This window comes from Daphnia carinata, chromosome 4, assembly GCF_022539665.2.
Source record: "Daphnia carinata strain CSIRO-1 chromosome 4, CSIRO_AGI_Dcar_HiC_V3, whole genome shotgun sequence".
NCBI lineage: Eukaryota > Metazoa > Arthropoda > Branchiopoda > Diplostraca > Daphniidae > Daphnia > Daphnia carinata.
The window spans coordinates 6425515-6448978 of NC_081334.1; the positions used below are offsets into that span (position 1 = coordinate 6425515).

The following is a 23464-nucleotide window of genomic DNA, read 5'->3' on the forward strand; positions in this document are numbered from 1 at the left end:
CTTTCGTCCTCTTTCGAGCGGCACACCCGGACTTCTTCGGCGTCGACACAAGGAACGTTTGAGTGTGTCCCGTCGATTGTTTCAATCCGTTGACTAGTTTTATTTATACGTTTCACGGGATTTGAAAGAAGAAAAAAAAAAAAAAAAAAAAAAACCTTTTTCTTTCATTTCTTTTTATTTTGAAGACAAGAAACATTTTTTTTTTTTTTTTTTTGGATTTTGGTACGTTGCATTTCGCGCGTTGACTCGTTCAAAAAGGGCAAAAAAGACACAGAGAAAGAGGGTGGCCCGAGGTTAGTTTATGTGCGTCTTTCTAAAAGAAGAAGAAGAAGCTCTGGCTCGCGCTCGAGTCCGTATCAAGGTGCGGCGCTAATGGCACCACTCTCTTTCTCTTTCCTTTTTTTTTTTTTTTTTCGAAATAATAAGACAGACACACACGCACACATACATAGAAAAGAGAGAGAGAAAGAGAGAGAGAAAGAGAAAGAGAAACAATCAAACTCGGTAGATCGTATCGGGATGCGCACGCGCAATATTTTATGCGTACGTGTCAAATGAAGAATGGGAGAGAGAGAAAAGTACTCAGCTTGCAACTTTTGATGGAAGCTCTCTTTTTTTTTTTTTTTTTTCTTTCTGAAATATTTTTGCTTATTTCATTGCCGGCCGACGGTTTGCGCTTCTCTCCTTCTACGAATCGAAAGAATGCAGGTCATTGTTTGAATGAGCGCGCCACCTTGACGTTGCCTTTTTGTTTCAAAGAACGTTAGACGAAACACGGCGATGGAAAGGAATGATGAATCGATTGGAATTCTCTTTCCTATGTATCATCCGCAGGACCTCGATGGAAATTCGAGGAATTTTTTTTTTTTTTCGTGTTTTATTTATTTGGGTTTCTTTTTCTTTTTCGTGTGTGTGTGTGTGTGCGTTAAAAGGTCACGCTCTTTGGGGCTATGGCAATGGCTTTATATACTAAAGCTTGTGTGTACGAGAGCATATCTACATACACACACACACAGCTTCTTCCTCAATTTGTTGTTGTTCTCCTCTCGTCGTCGAGAGGCCATAACGCCAGTGCTGGCAAAGTTCTCGTTTCGACATCGATCATAACCGTTCCCTTCATTTGTCTCCCGCTGCGCTGCCAAGTTCATCCCGACTTGAGTTCATTACGGTCGTCTTGCTGCCGCTTACCTAACCTTACCAAAGCCGTTCCATCGTCCAAACACACACACACACACACACACAACACACACACACACACACACACACACACAAAACTCGGAATATAGGACTCGACGAGTTTTTTTTTTTTTTTTTTTTTTTTTTCTTTTTCTAAAATGGCCTCTTATTTTCATGCGTGTTTTCTACTACCTGGCCATCTGTCCATGTGTGTGTGTGTGTGTGTGTTGTACGCACGCGCGTGCTGCTGGACCCTATACGCGTAGGTGAGCGCATACTAAGAGTTGCAGGGCACGTGCTCGGGTCAATCACGAGAGGTCAATCGCGTAGTGGTTGTACCATATAACGACTAAGGCGGTCTTGTAGTCATGTGATGAGTGCTCAGGCCCTTTTTTTTTTTTTTTTTTTCTTTAAAGAGTGAACCGGAGAGATGTTTCATGCAAGCATCTAACCATCACGTAAAAAAAAAAAAAAAAAAAAAAAAAAAAAAAAGATTTTAAAAAAAAAACAACAACAAAAAAAAAAAAAAAAAAAGGAAACACGGTGCGCTGCAGGGCCAGCGAAAGCAGAACCCTCATCATCATCATCGTTTTTTTTTTTTCTTCTTTTTATACCATCTGCTGGTTGCCTTTTCGAGCAATCCCGCCCTATATTTAACGGCCCATCTTAATTCCGATGCGTTAAGGTGTTGATTCATTTCTTCTTCGTATAATATTGCCTATCTCTATCTATCTATTTGGAAAAAGAAACACAAAATTTTTTTTTTTTTTTTTTTTTTTTTTTTTTGAATAAATAAAATCGACATTCTTCGTTAGATGAATTTTGTTTATCCTCCCCCAAGTAAGAAAGAAGAAAAAAAAAATTTCCCTCTTTAAAAAAAAAAAAAAAAAAAATTTGAAAAGAAAAGAATAAATACCTTAAACTATGGAAATCGTATAATACCTGTCGGAGAGGCTGTGATTCGCTCGAGTCATTTGGGAACCCGTCAACGTTTTTTTTTTTTTTTTTTTTTTTTTTTTATTTTTTATTCTCGATCGTCCGTGCCCTAACGTGAGCAGACAGTACGATATTAAAAACATTAACAAGTTTTTTTTTTTTTTTTTTCTATCTCGAGTGGTATCTCTCATTCCATTGGCTTTTAAGCTGTCGAGCCTTAACGAGCGTCTGACGCATACAATGGCGGTTGGACTGACTGGGAATCATCATCATCGTTGTTGTCGTCCCCGTCTCGTTCCCAGCCTCCACGTTTGGTATTTCGCCAATTGTCTTTGATAAAAGAATCTTTATTATGTTTTTTTTTTTTTTATATATATATATATATTTTTTAAGGTAGAGCGTTAGACTGCGCAATTGGGAGGGCCACACGGAACACGGGCGAACCGCGTCCCAATTGAATTTTCATTCTCTTTTTTTTTTTTTTTTGTTTTGCTTTCCCTTTTTTTTTTTCTTTCGAGTTAATCATGGCAATGGAAAAAGAAGAAGAAGAAAAAAAAAAAAGTCGAATGAGGAAAGAGATTTTGGTCGATTGCGTCAGTTTATGTCGAGTTGGCGTCGGCGGCGATGGTTTGTGGGATACGAGAGGCGGAGCGGTGCAAGCCACGCAGAAGAAGTCAATGTTTAAGAGAAAACGAAAAAAAAGGGGCGCAATAGTGACCAGGGGTCTTAATTAATTTAGAAAGATGACGTCAGCATGACGAGGTCCGTTTCCTTGTTCAAACACAACAGCGCGCCAAAAGACTATGCGCTCCTTAATAATCATTTCCCTTCTTATGCTTCATACACACGTATATATCGTGGGCTGCTGTCAGGATAATTTTTCTCCTTCATCTCTCAGTTTTTTTTTTTTTTTTTTATTTTTCAAGTCTTTTCTTCAACTCCTTCGTCTCGAAAATGTCCAGAAAAAAAAAAAAAAAAAAAAAAAGGAAAAGTCTGCCGTGTCACCGCCACTCATTTCCCCACACTTTTGTTGTTCATTTGATATTCTCTTGATGCACAGTCTTTTTGCTGGCTGTGTGTGTGTGTGTGTGTGTGTGTCTACGGGATATTTCGAATATATCCTGTACTGCACGCCTTCCTCTCTCTTTGCCCCTCTCCAACTTCATTATGCATTCTCGACTCTCTTGTGTGTCTCCTCGTCGGTCATGGGCCTCTTTTTTTTTTTTTTTTTTTTTTTCTCTCTCTCTCTCGATGGTGGAACAAACATCAGCGCACCAACAACAAGGTCTTTTTTTTTTCTTCTTCCTGACTCAACCGCTTGCTGTTGGCTGCTGCTACTCCCCCTGCCCCTCTCTTCATCGTCTTGCTCTGCGTAATTAACGCCCGAACCTCTCGGTAATTACAACCCCGTGTGTTGCCGTGAACGCCTTAGCTCCTGCTCTCTTCTCACTTATTCTTCCAACATTTCTTTGCTGCGACGCATGAAAGATACTCGAGAAGGAAAAAAAAAAAAAAAGTAAACCCTCCTCCCTTTAAAGAAATTTTCTTATTTTTTTTTTTTTTTTCTTTTTTTATTTGGAAGATTTTTATTTTATTTTATTTCTTTTTTTTTTTGTAGCCGTCATTGCTCGTTTCGTGTTCTTTTTCTTTTTTCTTAGATAGTTAAATAATGACCAAAAAGGGACCCGAGCGATCGTGACCAACTTGGGTTGCAGGAACTTAGTCACCCCACCCCCCTCCCCCATCCTATTTTTTTTTTTATTATTATTTAACTATTACCAACTATTAACTATACGCGTCTTAAGTCTAACGTATAAATATTGAAGGATATCACTCTCTACGACATCAAAGTCGTAAAAAATAATCATTTCTTTGCCTCATTCCACCGATGTTGAAGTGATGACCGAAGCAATTTTTTCTTTTCTTTCTTCTTCAAGTTGGAACAAAGTTTTTCTCGTTTCGTAAGGATTTCGTAAATTTTGATGACGGCGAGAGTTGTTTCTCATCGATTTTTCTTTTTATTGACGTTGAAGCTCTAAAGCGAGCAACGTTTTATTTTTTTAAAACAAGAGAAATGGAAGAATGGGGAATAAATAGGGAGAGCTTGGGGGGGGGGGGGGGGGGTCGTGCTTCCTGCCCACCTGCGCTGGCCAGCCTGACGGGAAATCGTGAATCGATTACCACGAAACGCTCAACGACACATGTAAACCGAATGGAAAGAGAAAAAAGAAAAAAAAAAAAAAAACTGGAACAGATCGATACCCTAATAATAATAAAATCATAATCTAACAAATATTGAATTACATCTATCCACCGTCATTTTTCATTCGCTTATTTTTGATTGTTTAATTTTTTTTTTTTTTTTTTTCTCTATCCGTTGTTAAGTAATAATTCCATCCCACCTCCCTCTCCTCGCTCGCGTGTGTGTATTCATTTTCGGGTGGATGGACGGATTGAAGAAACGCTGCCATCAATCGACATGGCGAATTCCACAGCTGAATGGGTTTTTATCTCGTCTTGTTGTAATTATGGGAAGAGGGACGATGGCGGCATCTTGAGAAAAAAAAAAGTTGTTTCATGAGAGAGAAAGAGAAAAAGGGGAAGGGAGGACCGCTGCGCATACCTTGGGTCTCTTCGAGTGACAATTATCAGTGCCACAGGGCAGACACTCTGAAGAAGAAAAGCCGGCTTCATCAACATCACATCGCTATGTTTCTCTTAACACACACACACACATATATATATATAGCTATACATGCATATCTCTACCGCACCAAGATGCTGTACATGTATGTGTATTTTATTCTCGCCCGTCTCTCCAATCGGTTTGCCTTCCCCTGTTTTTTTTTTTATTCTTCACCTCTTGCATTTTGGTAGATTTTTTTTATTTATTTTTTTTTTTTTTACTATGTCGAACGAGCGCAGTTTCCCTCACTGGCAATGGCAGCAATTCTTAGTGTGTGTGTGTGTGTGTGTGTGTGTGTGTGCGCTCTATTCAGTCATTCTCTCGCGTTGGGCTCACACCTGGGCTCACCTTTATTTCCCTCCCCCACCTCTTTTCCCTTCCTTCCCTCCACCATCTTTATTTTTTTTTTTTTTTGAAATGATATTTTCTTGGTTTTTCTCTCTTTCTCTTTAGCACCTTCGTCCTATCCTTCAGCCGGGTCCATTAACATGCCAAACAGGTTGTGTGTGTATGCTGTGCCATTGTACTTGCAAGCTCTACGCATAGTCCCTTTCGTAGAGGCCATCTCTCTTTTTCACTCGTTTCACTGTTCATGTCCTTGTCTCTTTCTTTTTTTTTCCTTATTTTTTTTTTGTGGGAGAAAAGAAGGGAAAATCAGTTGAGACACTGAATAATAGAGACCAAAATAAAAGCCATTTCCGAGCGTTCACGTATAGGGTTGTCTTCGTACAGACAGGGGATGGAAAAGAAAGGCCTCTTTTTTTTTTTCTTCTTTCTTTCTTTTCTTAATCCTCTTTATGCATCTTTGCTTCTTCGTCTTGCAGCAAGACTTTTACTTTATTTAAGGAACGCACAGACTGTTTGTGAAGAAAAAAAAAACGGTGGGGGGAATGAGGGGTGAACGAGGGAGACAGGTATTGTCAAAGAGACATCTTCTACCCCCATCAGAAGCAACACATGAAAAAGAATAAACTGAAGTAAAAATTCAAATAGTGTATGTATTATAAATCTCTTTCTCTCTCTCTCTCTCTCTTTTTTGTGTATAATGTAGAGAGGAAAAAAAAAATGGGGGGATCTATAGAAAGAAAAAAAAAAAGAGAGAAAGAGAGAACGAGGTCCAATGCGTGCATTTTCATTGTCACGACTAATGGCCGCCATTTTGAGGGGGGGGGGGCTGGAGCAGCAGCTCTCTACTTTGGTTAGAAAAAGGAGACTTATCAATCAATCTCCCAACTCCTTTTATACATACAATATATTCTCTGGCCATAGAAAGAAGGGGGTTCAGCATCAAGGGAAGAAGAAAAAAAAAAAAAAATAAAGCTCTCTTACTATTATTGTAACTATTACCTTTTTTTTATTATTTTTTTTTTTTCGTCGAATTTAAAACTAAAAATGCCGCTCCATCTTTTTTCTTTTCTTTTTTCAATTCTCGTGTGTTTGTAACGAGTGAGGGACGGAGGCGAGTACTTGCATCACCTCACTGTCGGCGGGTAGCTAAAAGGGGGACGAAAGTGGGCAAGGTGAGAAAAGAAAAAGGGGCGACATGTTATTTTTTGTACGTGTGTGTGTGTGTGTAAGTAGTACGGCCTTGATGAAATCACGTTTTACAACGTATAGGCAGAAAAATCTATCAGGGGCGGCACGATACAATATAGCCATTCCTTCGCTATTGCGAGCTTCTTTCTCCTTTTGATCTCTCATTCGTTCGCCTCCCAAAGTCCACCCTACCCTACATATGAGGGAATTTTTTTTTTCTTTTTCAATCATCTTAAAAGTCGAGAAAGAGAGATCGAAAAAAAAAAAATGGGAAGGAGGGAATGTATGCGTAGAAATTCCAAGACCAAGATTTCGTGTGGGCTCACACAACAGAGCACTAGCATGAAGGTATAAAGAAGAAGAAGACAATCGAAGGAATGCCTCGCAGAGCCCCAATGCTCGTCTATATACCTCCATCAGAACGCGCACACATTCACACAGACATACCTCCGATATCGATTTCAATGATCGATCTGCTCTCTGGCCGTCTCTCTCTCTCTCTCTCTCCACATGACATCACCCGAAAAGAACTATTATTTTTTTCCCACATGTTTTGATGATATTTTTTTTTGTCGATTCTCTCATCAAAGCACACGGAGAATTTTTTGAAGAAATAGCCTCTAAAATTCCTCAAGTTTTTCTTGTTGTTGTTGAATGAGAAACGATCCTCTTCATCAATGATGGAGAGTTTCAGAGATTGGTGAAACGAAGATACGATAAACCTGGATTTTAAAAAATAAATCGAACCTGTGCATACCGACGAGGTATTTGTTTTATTGCGTTTTGGCCGGCCGATTGGGTAGAACAAACGTAATAATTCAACAGGTTTCGTTTGTTGGCATTGGTCTTTTGTTTTTCTGAGGCGGTTGCGTTTGTTTTGGCTTTTTCCACCGTGTCCTTCTCCATGTTGATATCTTATATAATATGTAATGGCGTCCCTATCGTCAATCGAATCTGTCCCTTTCTCTCATTGTTTCATCGTGAAACAAAAGCGTTCGATCGAAACATTGTAAAAATGTCCTCATTTCCGCTCCGCAAGTTCATCCGATTTTTGCTTCGTTTTTGTTTCCTATTAATGAATGGTCGACAAAGAGATAGGAAACGTATAAATAGCGATGAGCATCAAATGTTAACCTTGTTTTTAATATGTACATAAAAACAAACAAAAAATTGGTGCGTTCAAGAATGGGAATGCGGAATTGTTACGTGTTTCCATCAGAGTCTAAGCATTTGTGAGTTTGTAATTGTCATCGAATGATCGATCCGTTTTCCACAGCGACACAACTGGACATTCATTTTTCAATGGCGTTGGTCCACTTGTCCCTGCGGTTTTGGTGCGTGAGGCGAAATTGCCGCATTTTTTTTTTTAGTCGTCACACATGTTCCAGTTTTTTTTTTTTAGATTCTCTGTTGCCTTGTTTAGTTTGTGTGCGTGTTAAGTGGTTAACAGGAAAAAAAAGGGGAGCGAGAGAGACTAGACAAAACAAAACCGCTCGAAAAAAGAAGTTTGGGTTCCGTTTTTTTTTTGTTGTTTGTTTCCTTTTTTTTTTTTTTACTGGATAAACACAGCATGCGCAAGTGTTCCATTCTTTTAACTAAACGGATCCAGAGACTTTGCCTGTCTCCCAACATTTTCCCTTTTTTTTTTTATCTGAGAAATTTGATCAGACCCTATCCCGTCGGTCACGTCAGAGTCCGGTCAATCGTATCGAGCCTATCGACACGAGAATGGAGGGGGGAAAAGAAGAAAAAGTCGATGCCGTTATCTCTCTAAACGTTCGTACAAATTCTTTTCGATCGAGACATGTAGAGCCGACAGGGCGCTCTGTTCCTGTTACATTAATTTCTTTTGAGCTAAACGAGACACGCCGTGTTTTGCTGTGATGATTAAACCCATTTCTTTTTTTCTTTTTTTTAATCTTTGGTTTAAAAAAAAAAAAAAAATCGGAAATGCGTTTAAAAAAAAAAAGAAAGGGATGTATTCTTTGTTCCTTTCGATGCGTGATGGATTTCAAACGGGGCGGATCAGAGAGGCGCGAAAAATGGGAGGAGGGTTATAGGCTGTTTTCTCATCGAGCAACAAACTTGTTTCAACATACAACAAAGTTCACGGACTCTTTAGTGTTTACCGTGTGTTAGATCTCTTCTCCGCTAGCCGACCGAAGATCTTTTATGTGTGTGTGTGTGTGTGTCAAGAATTGTGACCAAGAGGCGGAGTTTTTCTCAGGCGGGCCAAGTCTCAAATCGTTTTGTGTGATTTTATTTTCCCTTCTTCAGGTGTTCAAGCTAAACACGACTCCCTTTCCTCAAAAAAAAAAAAAAAGAAAAAAAAGAATGTATAGTCAATAATAATTCTCTTTCAAAGCTTCTCCTCTTCTTCTATCTTAGTGGTATAAACCGTTTTATGAAAATGTTTCTTGTTGGGAAAGCTTCCGCGCCGCCATCACAATGTTCTCCCTATAAAATAGATGCCGTATATGTTGTCCCTTTTTATTTTTCTCGATTGTTGGGGGAGGTCTCCCATCCATCGGATGTCCCTCGAGTATGAAAACGCAGTGAGTTTGATGCTGTCGGAAACTTGTATGCCCTGTGTGTGTGTGTGTGTGTACGTGAAACATCAAACGATAGGTGAAAAGGTCAACATCATTGTGTCGGCCCAGGTGTGACCCCTTAAGGGGACAATCGGCGTTTTTTTGGGTTTTTTTCGACTTTCATTAATGAAAGGCGGTCAAGATTTTTGTCTTGGCCAGCAGCTGAGGGTTGGGGGGAGTCAATTGTATATCGGAGGGTACACTACCCATTACTAGCACACGGCGCTTTTCTTCTTCTTCTTTTTTATTTATATCCCCGTTTACCTTGCTACCATGTATAAGTACACTTCACACCATTTAACCCCGGTGTTGGACGCGCACAAAAGATTCAAAGTTGAGAGTCAAGTCATTTGTGAAAAAGAAGGTCATTGCTATACAAAAAAAAAATGTCTTTTGGGGGATTTTTTTTTTTTTTTTAAAGAACCGGTATGCCACTGAATGCGTGTGACTTGGTTGATATGGATAAATGAAATGGGTAGGACAAACACGTCGATGGATTTCAATTTTGCATGGTACAAAGTAGGAGGAAACAAAATGTTTTTGGATTTTTTTTTTTTTTTTTTTTTTTTCAAAGTGACAATGACCTTTATTCTTTCTGACTGACTGAAAATCTTTTCAAATGTTTTTCTCACTCGGTGGTCATTGGAACAAATCAAATCGATTGCGTGAGTTGTGTTCGGATTTTTTGAAAGGCGAATGAAAAGGCTAGGCATTTCTTTATTTTTCGCCAGACAAAACGAAAAGGAAATGAAGGAAATAGAATGTTACTTCTTTTGATTGAAATTGGTGGGTCTCTTTTATCTCAGCCATCATAGTTGAATGCTTTTAGCAAAGAAGAAGAAGCCTTTCTTCCTCCCCTCGCCCCCCCCCCCTTTTTTTTTTTTTTTTTTTTTTAAATTCTTTTTCTCCTTCCTGATTTTCCTGTTCTTCTGTCTCGAACAGGGGCATTATAATATATATCCGGCTGGACTCTCATTTTTTCCCCTCGCCTTTTATTCTTGTTCGTCCTTTCATGCGCAGCCAACAAAGTACTGCTTTTCCACTGTATGTGCCACTCTTGTGTCGACCCTCGTGAGCTCCTTGCTGGACACACATTCAGGTCCGCCAACTCGCACACACGAAAAAGACTAAATGCGTAGCCTCTAACGTGGGGTCTTTCCTCCCCCTTCGTATTTCTCTTATTCTTTTGTGTGGAAATGGCATGCAAATTCCTCAAGTTTCCTGCCTTTCTTCTTGCGACCCTTACTTTTTGCGCCCTTCACACAATTCCAAGAGAGAGAAAGAGAACCCCAGAAGAAAATCAGAGAACCTGCCATTCAAGTCGAACGCACGGCATGGGATCCGCGTATACCACACATTCATTCCTCCCCCCCTCCCCCCCCATTCAGTAAGAAAACAATTCGACTCTTTTTTTTTTTTTTTCTGTGTGAAAAATCAAAGGCAACTCTTTTTATTTATTTATTTTTTTTCCTTTTCGTGTAACCTTTTTTTCTGATGGGGGAGCCAAAATTTTGTGCCAGTGTAACAACAAAAACACTGACCGTTGAAGCATTGAAATTCCCCTTGCCATAATAATATTTTTTTTTTACGACGTTATTTGGCAATAACATTTTTTTTTTTTTTTTTTAAAGAACCGTTTAGAATAAAGGGATAAAAAAAAAACAGCGCTACGTGTGACCCTTCTCCGGGATTTCCTTTTAAAGCCATTTTTTTTTTTTTTTTTTTGTAGATATGTGTATAAGAAAGGCGGAAATCTAGCCGCCAGACGCGCGCAAAGATTTAGTGCCAGTATTCTTCCTTTTTTTTTTTTTTTTTTTTTTTTTTTTTTTACTTTGATATGCTTTCAATTGTCTTGCGTACTCTATTGATTTTGATCAAGCATGTTTAATGCGTTGGAAACGACCAAACACTAGCGATTCCTGCCGATATAGGGCGAGATAACAGGGACACAACGTGAGATATTTAAAAGAAAGAAACGTTTCTTTTGTTTAGTCTTTTTTTTTTTCTTTTGAAAAATGAGAAATTTGAGAACGTTTCTTTTTTTTTTTTTTTTTTTTTTTTGTCTAGATCCCCCTGTTAAAAAAAAAGTATTTATTATATACATATTTATTTATCTTTTTCGTCTTAAAAAAAAAAATAAATAAATAAATAAAATAAAAATGTAGAAAAAAGAACAAAAAATTGAGAATGAGAGGCAAGAGAGAAAGATGGACGGGCAGGCAGGGCAAAGGTTAAGCAGCGCTGTCAAGCGGCCGGTCGCGCTGCATGGTGCATGCCATAAGTGAGGGAGGATGTATATAAAAAAAAAAAGTAGAAGAAGGTGGACCCCACTCTTTTCCCGCAGCTTTCAATCCTTGAGATGGGCTCTTTTTTTTTTTGTTTTTTTTTTTCTTCTTCTCCTTCTTCTCTCTCTCTTTCGACTATCAAACAACCACATCGCAAAAGCTCTTTCTCTCTTTCTGGACGTGGTTGTTTGTTACCTGTATATGCCAACTTACAAGGCCAAAATGTCGAGAAAGAAGGAGAAAAAACAAAAAGAAGAAGAGAACCCCTCGCTGTGGATGACTCCTTTTACGTCCGGACTCTTCTCACAGCAGTCAACCCCCGACAGTGAGTCTCTCTCTTTCTTTCTCTGTGTGTGTGTGTGAGCAATACCTACGTTTATAAAGAACACACGAAGCGTATACATATAAAAACCACCTTGTTGCCTCTCCTCATCATCCCGCATACCATCTCAATAGAGAACAAGAAATTTTCAACAATCCAAACAGCTGTCCATTTTTTTTTTTTCCTCGAAAATATACACGGCAATAATCCACGTGATCTTTCAAATAATTAAACACTCTTTTTTTGTTTATTTATTTATTTATTTTTTATTTTATTTTTTATTGGTGAGCTTCATCCCATATGTTGATTAGAATATTCCCGGGTATAGCGCGTGCCGATCCGCAAGGCGAACGATTAGCATATTCATTCAATGTTACGTGTGTATCTCGTTCTCTTGGTGTCTCTCATTGTTGCTGGTGTGATTGTTAAACAAGGACACAAAACTAGAGGCAACTCACGGAAAAAGTCGCTCCGTGTTCGTTTAGTTTTTTTTTTTTTTTTTTTTTTCGTCAATTGCGGCCGCATGCAGCGCCACCGAGCAAGCCAAATAGGAAGAATAGGAAAAAAAATAATAATAATAATAAAAGGTAGAGGGCAAAAGAAAAGAAAACAACTTGATTGCAAATTCCATCCGAAGAAAAAGCTTTTGTTGGTCTCGTAGTCACTTGAATATTCATGTCACCGCGGTCAATCAAACTGCATTCCAATGTATATATGTATATGTATGCATAAATATGTATGTGAGCGACCGTAGCGGTGCGCTCACGACCGCCGATGCGATTGCTCAGGTCTCCTTTTTTTTCTTTTTTTTTTCTCTCTCTCTCTCTCTGCATCACAACTGATTTAAATATATTCCAATGTTTCCGCATTATCTGCGCAAAGCTTTCGGTGCAAGGCCTGTTTTGTCTTTCTGATTGATTCCGATGGGAAGGGCCCCCTCCCCTTTCTTTTTTTTTTTCTTGAAATAATGAGCTTGACACCCGGTAAAGCAAAAAAAAAAAAAAAAATGCAGCTAAAAGAATTAATTTTGTGGAGGTGTCATGTGTTTAGTTTCGGACTCTGGAACTAATGGGCTCTTTATAATGAAAATCTGCTGCTTTTTTTTTTTTACTTATGTATTTTTTTCCCCACTCCACCCACACCATATCGCATTTTTTTTTTTTTTCAATTCTATTATTAACAAAAAAAAAATGCTGGATGATTTAAAGTAAAAAAAAAAAAAGTAGTAAACTGTGTCATTAATCGTTTCGAAAATCCCCTCCCTATAATCGCGCGCGCGCATGTTCTTTACCTGCGCGTACCAATAGAACACGCTGCCGACACCAGCACCTGGACACAGAATCTTTGCTCTTTCTTTTTTATTTTACGATTACTACTTTATTTTCGTCCGTTTTTTTTTTTTTTTTTTGCCTTGCACTCGCGCTTTTGTTCAGAAAATTCTATTTTCTTTAAGGAAGGACCTTTATTTCTCTTGGTCCCTTTACCTTGATGGCATTTTGAGGTATCCCCCCTCGGCTTCTTCACCTTCAACCTCTTTCATTTTTTTTTTTTTTTTTTCTCCCTGTGGACCCTTGTTGCCTTTTCCTTATTGATACCGCCCGCTAAACTTGTACAAGCAAAAGGTGACACATCTGCTGCCGTTGCCCTTTTGATTTTTCTTTCTCTCTTATGGATTGCAGTCGCTCTTCCTTGGGGTGTTTTGTTTGGTTGGCCTCCCCCCACTTCTCTTAAAACTTTGACAAGCGACCGTTTTTTCCCTCAAGTTATTGCTTTAACAGTCGCTTTTTTTTTTTAGCTGTTTAGTTCGAGATTCATGAAGCATGTCAGATTACGAAGAATATTTCAAAACAAAACAAAAAAAAACCGGTGCGCAATATTTGACTGGTCTGCAATTTTTTTTTTATTTATGGACAGCTGTCGATCGGGGATGGCAATCTCGGGATTCGTAGTCGAAATGGGTTTTACTACCATTAACGTCTCGTGTGCCAATCACGTAAAAAAACAAAATTCGTTTCAACTCATTTTTTCAATAAATGTCAGACTTTGATCGACTGCGTTTCGAAATTACAATGATATAAATACGATAATAAAAGCTACGCAGTGCGGTCAACCCCTCCATCTATGGCAGCTAGCGTTTCCCTTATTTCTAAAAAAAAATGCCCCCCCCCCCCCTCGAAAAGAGAAATAAGATGAGGACAAAATCTTTTTTCTTTTTTCTTTTTTTTCAAGAATACAAAGAATATTCACCAACGGTTTCTTTTCCAAAGTTGAAGGGTAGGGGGGGTGAACAAAGTGACATTTTTCGATTCCCATTCAGTATAGTATTATTATTTTTTCTATGCACAAAGTATAACCCCCCTTCGTTACTAATTCTACATTTTTTTTTCTCTCTCTCTCTTTTCCTTCCTTACATAATATACAAATCCTTCTTTCCTTGGATATATATATATATTTTTTTTCTACCCTATACCCACTGTATCAATGTGTATATGTTCAATTCTCTCCCCCCCCCCAAAAAAAAAAATAGGGAACACAGACGCCCTTCTTACGTGAGCGGTGCTTAATGGTCTCCCTTCCGTTCTTTTTTTTTCAACCCCTATTTTTATTTTAGATTTTTTTTTTTATTCCCCTATTTTTTTTGTGTGTGTGTGTGTGTGATCCGTATCACATACATGTGGAACTTTATATACGAGACAGAATGTGTGTGTGTGTGTGTGTATACAGTAGCAGCTTTTTTTTTTTTTGTTCTGTTTCGTTTTGTTTCTTTGATAGTGGGGTGATTCAATGCTTTTTTTTTTTTTTGTTCTTCTCCCTTTTTCTCTTATCTGTTTTCCCTTTTTATTTTTTTTTTTCCGGGATAAACTAAAAAAAAAAAAAAGCTCTTCTCTTGTGTGAAGCCGATCGTTTTGTTCTGGCCGTGGGATCATTCCCCGATTTTCAAGTTTTTACCCCACATTTTATTCGTTCAGCCTTTTTTCGTTCCCAGAGAATCAAATGAATTTTTGAGTACGCAGACACGTGATGGGCACTTCAATAACCGATCGACTTCCCCAATACGAAAAAAAAAAATAAAATCATGTTGCGATGATTGTTTGAATGTGCGGTTTACCAACAATCGACTGCTCTATTTTCTTTGCATTCTGACAATGTATTTTTTTTTTTTTTTGAAAAATGCTTTTTGTTTGTTGCCAATGTACGAGACGATTTTCATTCAGAGGCCAACTCGTATAGCTCTTGTTTTTTTTTTCTTAGCCAATAGGTAAAAACTAGCAGCAGTTATACCGAATGCAATCGGAGACTTGTTCAAAGCCTCTGGTATTTATTTTAACGACCCAAAAACCGGAACCACCAAGAATAAAGAAAGAAAAAAAAAAAAGGCGCAGATCGAATTGCACACTTTTCAGGCGGAAAGATGATTATACATAAACAATAGATCTAAACGTACACGCTTAATTAAGAAATTGTTCATTCATGCACATGACGAGAGGGCGAAGGGGGGATGCATACAGAGCGTCCTTCTATGCATCGCAATTGGACGAGAACAAGAAGATGGGGGGGGGGGACAACTGTCATCGAGCTAATTACGCATAGACCCTTGTCAGACTGGACTCTCATTTCTCTCTTGTCTCGTCTTATGGCCCGTTTTTTTTTTTTTCAGTCAGAAATGATTAGCAGCGCCATCGGGCGTGACCCCGATGTGCACTGGAACGTGCATATTACATCAAAAGCGCGGCGTATATATAAGAACTTCTCCCATTGACTGTGCACTCTCAATAGATCTCTTTTTCTTTCTCTCTTATCGCTTTTCATTCTCTTTGCTTGCTCCAGTCGCTTCGCCAACGTGATGGAAATAAGGCGAATACACTTTGAGGAGAAAACGTATATATATATAGACGTCTTTCTTCCCGTCTTTTGTTATTCGCCGGTCGCTGGCGTTCATTAGGCCTCCAATCTATGTGATAATAACATCGACCTCTCTCTCTTTTGTGTGTGGAGTGTACCTAGTAGACTGGGGGGCTCTTTTATGTAGTGTCTGGAATGGATTGGATATATGTGGGTAAGGCCTACTCTTTTTATCACGCATTTTAAAAAAAGGGAAAGGAAAACGAGAGCTTTACGAAAGAGGGGAGGGCACCACTACATCCTCAATTTATAGCATTTCTCTCTGTTTTCACTCCCATAGATTACATGAAGAGTTGTATTTACTGCTCCTAACTAGGATCGAAGGGGCTTGGTGAATCGGCCGTTGTGGTCCTGACTCTTGTCGATTGAATCATTCAATCAACTTGGAAATGAACGGAAGAATTTCCGGTTGATTCATTCCTCTCTTTTTTCTTTTTTTTTTTTTTTTTTTTTGATTAATTGTTCATGCGTTAGGACCTAAGAAAAAGCCCCCCCCCCCCCCTCTGTTTTTTAAATCGCCGGCTGGCCGCATCCGCTTGGATTGCGTGACACGCAACTAACCCCGCCGGCGTCTGTTGTGGTGACGTCACTGTGCACATTAAAAAAAAAGCGTGGCGCGGCTCGGGAATGTCAAACGTGCGGTGTAATGACGATTGTCATTAACTCGAGCACTAATGCATATCCTGTGTAATGTCCACGTATTCACTGGGATGTCGTATATCTCTTTGTCGTCAATCGACCAACGACTTCATCCTCTTTTTTTTTTTTTTTTCTCACCGTCCGTCTCTCATTGTCTGCTGGGCATACGGAATTTTGTTCTGCAACAAGAGAAATGCTACCAGTTCCAGACGAGTTCCACTTGTTTCATATCTTAACACGAGAGATTAATCGAAGAGAAAAGAACGCGGATGTGGTTAATTAGTGATCGTGGTGGCCATGGTTTCAAATGAACGGCGCTTCTTTTCTTCTTTTAATTTTATTTTTTATTTACTTTTTTTTTTTTTTTTTTTTTTTGATGGAACAAACTCGAAATTGACAATTCCTTATTTCAATTTGTTCGCTTATTGACTAATCAAGACGGCCATGTGTCCAGCAGTCTTTTTAGAGCTGGGGCCGGCGTGGCAGATCGAATCGTGTTGATGACACATCCTTGTCACGCCCCGCCCTCATCCGCACTTTTTTTTTTTTTTTTTTCTGCCCGCTTCCTTAGCTTTTCTAATGAAGACGGACCACGGTCGGGTCGTCCGAACGTCCAATTTGCTCACGATCCATCGCGCGCGCGCGCCCTTCATTCTTTATACGTACTGTACTTTAGTTGACTTAATAAATCTATCAGGGCTACATAAGATGTACGTGTGTGTGTGTGTGTGTCTTTGTTGGCCGCCCTACAAGCCCCGCGGGTTTGGGCTTTGTAATTAATTGCAATCAGACGAGTTGTCTTTTATGTGTCTTCGTCTTCTTTTTCTCAATAGCGAGAAATTGAATGAAGACGGCCGACTTTGGTACAGTTGGAGACCATTCTTCATCATTAAGTTATAAAAGCCGATGACCTCTTTCTCTTTTGTATTTATTCTCCTTTTAACGCGCACGCTCTCATTCCTTCTTTCGTTGCTTTAAAAAAAAAAAAAAAGCTAATATATATAAATAAACTCGTCTTCTTCTTTCATTTTGTTAAATACTCCCCCGCGTCGCTACGTTCTATTCCGTAGTCTGGAAAATAAAAAATAAAGGGCGGACGCCGGATTTTCCCCATTAAGTAAAGTGGTGCGGTATATACGTATGACGTACGTCTTTTGTTATATTGAAGTAATGGGATACCGTGTCCACTTTTCCCCACGTTACTGTCTGATTGCTAGAAAGAAGAAAAAAAAAAGGGACGTTAATGTTAAGCTGATTGGACGCCTTTCTTTTTATTTGAATCCGGTTGAATGACATTGACGTCAGACGGGCTCTTCTTTCCACATGTCGAACAGAATATTCAATATGTTTCCTTTATTTGGCTCTCGTTCGATAGGTCCGGCAGGAATGTGGGGTCAAGGTGGTGAGAACTATCTGTTGGCCATGCTCCAGCGGAGTCCAGCAGCCCTACAGCAAATCGCCAAGACCTTCTCGGAGTCGGGAGTATCTGAGGCACGTTTTACGCTGGACGGCAGCACTCGATCGTCGCTGGCCGACCATTTGACATCGACGGAAATGAAATTCATACGGACGCATTCGACTGACGTCGGCGTCTTGTGCAAAGCGTGTCAGACGCTCTACGGCTCGGAGGTCGCTGTAGTTCAACACCAAAGGGCCGGCTGCCCACAGACGGCCGAATCGTCTGCAGCTTCCAGCGGTGGAGCCACTCGTCTGGTTTTGCTGCAACACGAGTGCATGGCCTGCGAAGAGAAGTGCCCCACCTTGGCTGAATTGCGCAATCACCTGAACGGCGAGCCTCACCGACGCCAGACGGCCAAGTTGACGGGCAATATGGTCAACGGAAACGCCACCTCGACGTCCAGCAGGTTAGCCGACGATCAGCTGCCTCTCCTTCCACCGATGCAAGCCAATTCTCCATCCAGCGGACTCAGCTCGCAAATCGAGGACGTGGTCAAGCAGTTGACCGCTCTCGCCCAGGCGACTGCGACCAATCCGGGAGCGGCAGCGCCATCCTTTGGCGTCAAAAATAACAGCGGCGACTGCGACACCAACGCCAACATCGCCCAGCGCAAAGCCGCTACCTACGGACAGTGAACATGGTCGGCATTGAATTGTTTTTGGTTGCCGAACCCTACCGATTATGACGAACCCGCCCCCTCCCCCATCGAATGTGACCAAGAAATGAATGGACGACTATATCTTTCGTTTTGTGACGTGTTGTTGCGAGAGACAACTGGAAAAAAAGACGGTGGTTCTTTGCCATTTTTTTCCCCAAACCAAACTCTGGAACGCTCGCTCTCTAGTTTTGTGTGGGTGTCTGCCGTGTCCGTTTTACCTGTGTATGTGTATATGTGTGTGTGTGTGTGTGTGTGTTTGGCACTCTATTTACTCCTATATACTACTACCACTACTATTACTACTACTCTCTATAACCCTTCCCTCCATTACAATATTCCGGTTTACGAGCCGGTGTTACCGCACGGACTTTGATGTGGTGGAACTAAGAGACTGGAACGTTTTTTGTTTTTTTTTTGTCTTTTCCATACCCAGTTTTTTCTTTTGGGTCTCCGCCACTCCCGATGGCCGCGTCGCTACCTGGCCATAGCTCCGGATATATTCTCACATGGTTCCTATTTCACGTAGTGATAACCAGTACATATATATAATAATATTTAAAAACAATAATTAATAATATTTAAAAAAAAAAAAAAAATGAAAAAAAAAAAAAAAATCAAGGCATTTTCATTCCACCCAATTTTTTGTTTTTGTTTCGGTCGTCCTTGATGTCATCGTCTGTTCATTTTTTTTTTTTATCTTGGAAGGAAAAGAAAGAAAAATGTTTTTACGAATCCCCCCCCCCCGTCCCGTCCCTCCCCAAATGACCCTAGATTTCCGTGTTTTTATTTGACACGTATATGCTGTATGTCTGCGTGCAAATCTCTCGTTCTCTGAATTTTTTTTTTTTTCGTTTCATTTTTTGGTTGAAACTCCCTCATCGATTTCTTTCCGCGATTTTGTTTTGACACGACACCCCCCTCGATTTTGCTCATTCTTTATTTTTATGATTTAAAAAAAAAATTGGCGAACTATCTTGGGCAATGAAGACGAAAGATGAGTAATGGGGAAACCAACGGCTCATTCGAATCGTATGCGATTATTCATTCATGAAACAAGTCCTCCCACCACAAATGGTTTTTTTTTTTTTTTGCTCCTGTCGTCATATCATTCGCAGCGCGGGGGCGCGAAAAAATTTGGAAATTTCTTTTTGTTTTTCAAAATTTTGCGATCGAGGCGATGCGATTTTTAATTTCTATTTTGCGATTTTTTTCTTGGAGAAAAAAAAAGAAATACCTCCCCCCATTTTTTAACCCTCCCATGGTCCCCCCTCTCCCAATGATCCAATTTATCTCTGAATATATATACAACGCCTATTGCTTTGTCCACAAGCACCACGAACGAACGTTCCTACGTCGAAAGCCTTGTTATCGAAGAAGAAAAAAAAAAAAAAAAAAAAGAAAAAAAAAAAGAAAAAAAAAACAAACAAAAAAAAAGGAATCATTTTGAAATATTTGAAGCTTTTTTTGTTTTTAAAGAGGAAAACGAGGAGTGGAGAGAAGCAAAGATGATGAATATCCGATTATTTCGTCACTTGTATTTTCTCTCGTGTTTTTTGTTTTCTTGTCGTTCTTTTTTTTTTATTTGGATATATTTTTTTTCTCCCAATCATTTGTGAACGTAAAAAAAAAAAAAGCAGTACTTTTTTTTTTCTTGGTCGAAATTATCTTCGTTCTCTCTCTCCTCTCTCTCTCTGTCGTCTTGTTGGAGCTGTCGTGACGCCATCTCTCGTTATTATACACACGAAAAAGAAACAAAAAAAAAAATTGTGGTTGTTGTTTTGTTTGTTATTTTTTTTTTTTTTAGCTTACCCCCAAATGCCAATTGATTTCCTTTGGGGGACATGTGAGAGAGAGAGAAATTCAAACGTGGCGCCATCAGCAATAATATCTAGCAACAGCGTTGCCACAACAATTTTTTATTAAATGATCGGCGTTCGTATTTTTCACTTCACTATTTGCGCGTTTCGGATGATTTCAAGCAAGCACTTGAGACACTGCCTGCAAAACACACAGTGAAAAAAAAAAAAAAGAAAAGAAAAGGCTGATGAATCATTCCTTTTTTTTTTCTTTTGTGCTGCCATTTTACGAGTAGAAGTGTTTTTTTTTTTTTTTTATGTCGTTTGATGGAAGAAACAAAAATTCCATGACTACAAAGGAGGATATCACATGATGCGCAGCGTTTTGAATTGCGCCAAGGCTAGTTTTGTTTTGCGTGAATTCAGAGTACCAGTTACGACTATCTATATATACAATTGTTTGTATTATTGGCGTTTTTCGATGGTTTCCACGTTTCTTTGTTCTCTCCTCTTCTCCTGTTATCATTTTCGGCTTTTTTCGAAACATTTTTTTGTGTGCGTGTGTCGTGTTGATTTTCTTGACACAATCGTTCGTCTTTTTTTTTTTTTTATGATTATTTTTACGACGATGAAATGATCATTATCCAAGGCTACCTCACCTGGATACTCAAGTTCCTATCAAATAAAGCCTTTCTGACGACGACGACAACAACACATCAACATCAAAGTGAAAAGAAGAAAAATACATAGTCTCTCTGTCACGTAAGACATCCCTTCGCTGAAAGAAAAGAAAACATTCTTTTTTCTTTTTTGGTGGTATTAAATCAATGTGTAACAGACACATGAGCATTCCCGACGAGGTGTACAGTACGTGTGTATGTAGAGTGGCGCCAAGTTTGTGTTCCAAACAAAAATATTTTTCCCCCCTTCGATAGAAAAAGGTGGGCGGGCGGAATCCTGCCGATTTTTTTTTTTTTTTTTTTTTTTTTGAGCAAACGTTTTTCATTTTATCAGACAACATTTTGTTTTGTCGGTTTCGTTTTCTTTTTTTTCTTTTCGAATAAAGAAAAATCTGTGTGTGTGTTTTTTTTTTTCCGTGTGCGTGAATGCGTGTGTATGTCTCTGTGGTTATGTATACACGACCCCAGAGCCTTGGGATTCCATGGCTGACATTCAGTGTTTCGCTCTAGCTCTCTCTCCATCTCTTTCTTTCTGATGTTTTGTTTTTTTTGTTTTTTTTTTTTTTTTGAAAATAACAACATGGGTCATTATTTCGTCAACAGGCTCCGACACCCACGTTTCCCCCCGTTTTTTTTTTCATTTATTACATCATAGTTTGATTCTAACTATGTTGATTTCAACTGAACGAAAGATGTTCTTTTATTATTTAATGGGCTAAAATAATCGCGAAAAGTTCGCGGGAGATTCAAATTTTGACATTGCCCTCACCCTGCAAGCTCCACCCTCACAAACAAGACATGTTGTATTATATTATAAACTAAATAGTTGTGTTATTATCGTTTTATTTTTGCCCAGTTTGTTTTTTTTGTTTTTTTTTGTGTTTTTCGATGTGGAAGAATTTTTGTTGGTGGTTCAGTTCTTTTTCAAACCATTCGCCGACGATGATGGCACATTCCGAATTTTTCAATTTTCTCTCCTTTTTACCGTATGCGATGACGTGTCCCCCAACCGTTTTTCTGTTGTTTTTTCTTTGAGGGGGGATTTTTTTTCGTTCTCTTTTTTTTCTTTTCGGGAACAGGAAAAATGAGATGAAAATGTTTTTGCGTGGAGGACCGAGTTCCTCACGTCTTAAAACATCTCCATGTAATATTCGTTGAAGACGCATTCCCTCTAAATTCAATCGAAAACAAAAAAAGAAATCATTTTCTTTCACTCTCCCCGCCCCCCCCCTCCGATTTTTTTGAAAAACAATTCAACTTACCCGACCTTATTATTTTTCTTAAATTAAATTAAATTAAACAAAAAAAAAACAATTGTGTTGTTGTGTTGGAAATTCATTTGTCTTTCGTGATGATGGGGCAGTATATATTACAATGTGATGGATGCTGACTGTTCTTTCTGTAGAATTTATCCGTGGCTTCTGGCAATACAAACTTGTCAACCCGTCAATCCCGCTCGATGCGGTTCGCCGTTTTTCTTTGCCCGCTCTCGTTTGTTTTTCCTTTTTTTTTTTTTTTTTATAGTCGTATCCCTAAGGGTGTGTATAGGTGTGGCATCGCCATTAGAAACGCGCCGCCATTTAATAATATGCGAACTCTGAACGCAGCACACACACACACACAAAAGAAAAACAACAACAAAAATTAATGAGTTATACTCGCATTTGCATGGACGTGTTGTCGTAAAAAGCGATCGCCGAAAGCTGATGGACGTAAAAGGATTACGCAACGCAACGCGACACACTCTTTTTTTTTTCGGGATTATTTTGCGCTGGCGTTCGTGAAAAAATGATGTTGCACGTCAACTTGCTACTTACAATTCGGCGAATTGTCTTTTTTAGTTTTGTTTTTTTGGGTGTTTTGCGCAGATTGACGTGTATTTGCGTAACGAAACTAATAAGATGTTTCCATGTACGTATGGATTGCGTAATCAAGAGAATCCGTGTGGCGAGACTATGCACCGCTTTACGCAAACTCGTTTGGCGTCCCCTCTTTTTCCATCCAGTCCCGCGTTTTTGCTCGTATTCAAATGAGATGGGAGGAAGGTACTGTGCAGCTGCAACCAATGAGCATTGTGCATCGGCTCCGCCCACCTTGCCACTCTTGCGACAAGATGGAAGACAGTGAACTAAAAAAAAAAAAAGAAGTAAAACGGAACATAAAGGTAGAAACAACTCTGGGAGAAAAAGAGGAAATTAAAACAGCAGTCGGAGTACAGAATAGAAAAGCGAAATAAATGAAATGATGTAATAAAGGGAAAGTACGCGCGTCCCGTTTCACGCCGACGCCGTGTGCCACCCGTTCAAAATCTAAAAAAAAAAAAAAAAAAAAAAAAAGTTTTTTTCCTTTTTGTTCGTATTGATCGGTTGCGTTCTAGCTCTCTGCATATCTAAACTACATATATATATATGCATGCTAAAGGGGAAAACAGTGACTGGGCTCGTTCCAATATGGCGGATCCAATCCGTCCATGAAGCGCGACAAGGACAGGGAAAAAAAAAAGGGCGGAGGGGAGAGAGAGAGAATAAATGTCATTTAGGAAATCAAAAAAAAAAAAAAAAAAAAAAAAAAAAGGACGGAGTTTTTAATCAAATAACTTTGCGCTAGAGGGATTTTTTTTTTTCTTTTATAGATTGTACTCGGTGACAAGTTTTTTAGAGCTCGGCTGATATTGGAGTGTTATAGAAATTGCTGTCTGTGTAGGGATGATGGCGGATATGCAGGTCACAGGAGGTGCAATTACGGATACAGCGGTATTATATAAATAGATAGAGGGTATCAGAAGAGAAGAGACGAG

The 23464-nt window shown here is 39.2% G+C and overlaps 1 protein-coding gene across 1 annotated transcript in view; it reads left to right on the forward strand.

Moving 5' to 3' along the window:
* Nucleotides 1-22101, forward strand: part of LOC130687363 (zinc finger protein 2-like) — a 45087-nt gene extending 22986 nt beyond the window's left edge. Inside the window, exon 4 of the mRNA XM_057510510.2 lies at nt 17450-22101. Coding sequence (XP_057366493.1) covers nt 17450-18168 — 719 coding nt within the window. The 3' untranslated portion in view covers nt 18169-22101. The remainder of the gene's footprint in view (nt 1-17449) is intronic.
* Nucleotides 22102-23464: the final 1363 nt, after the last annotated feature.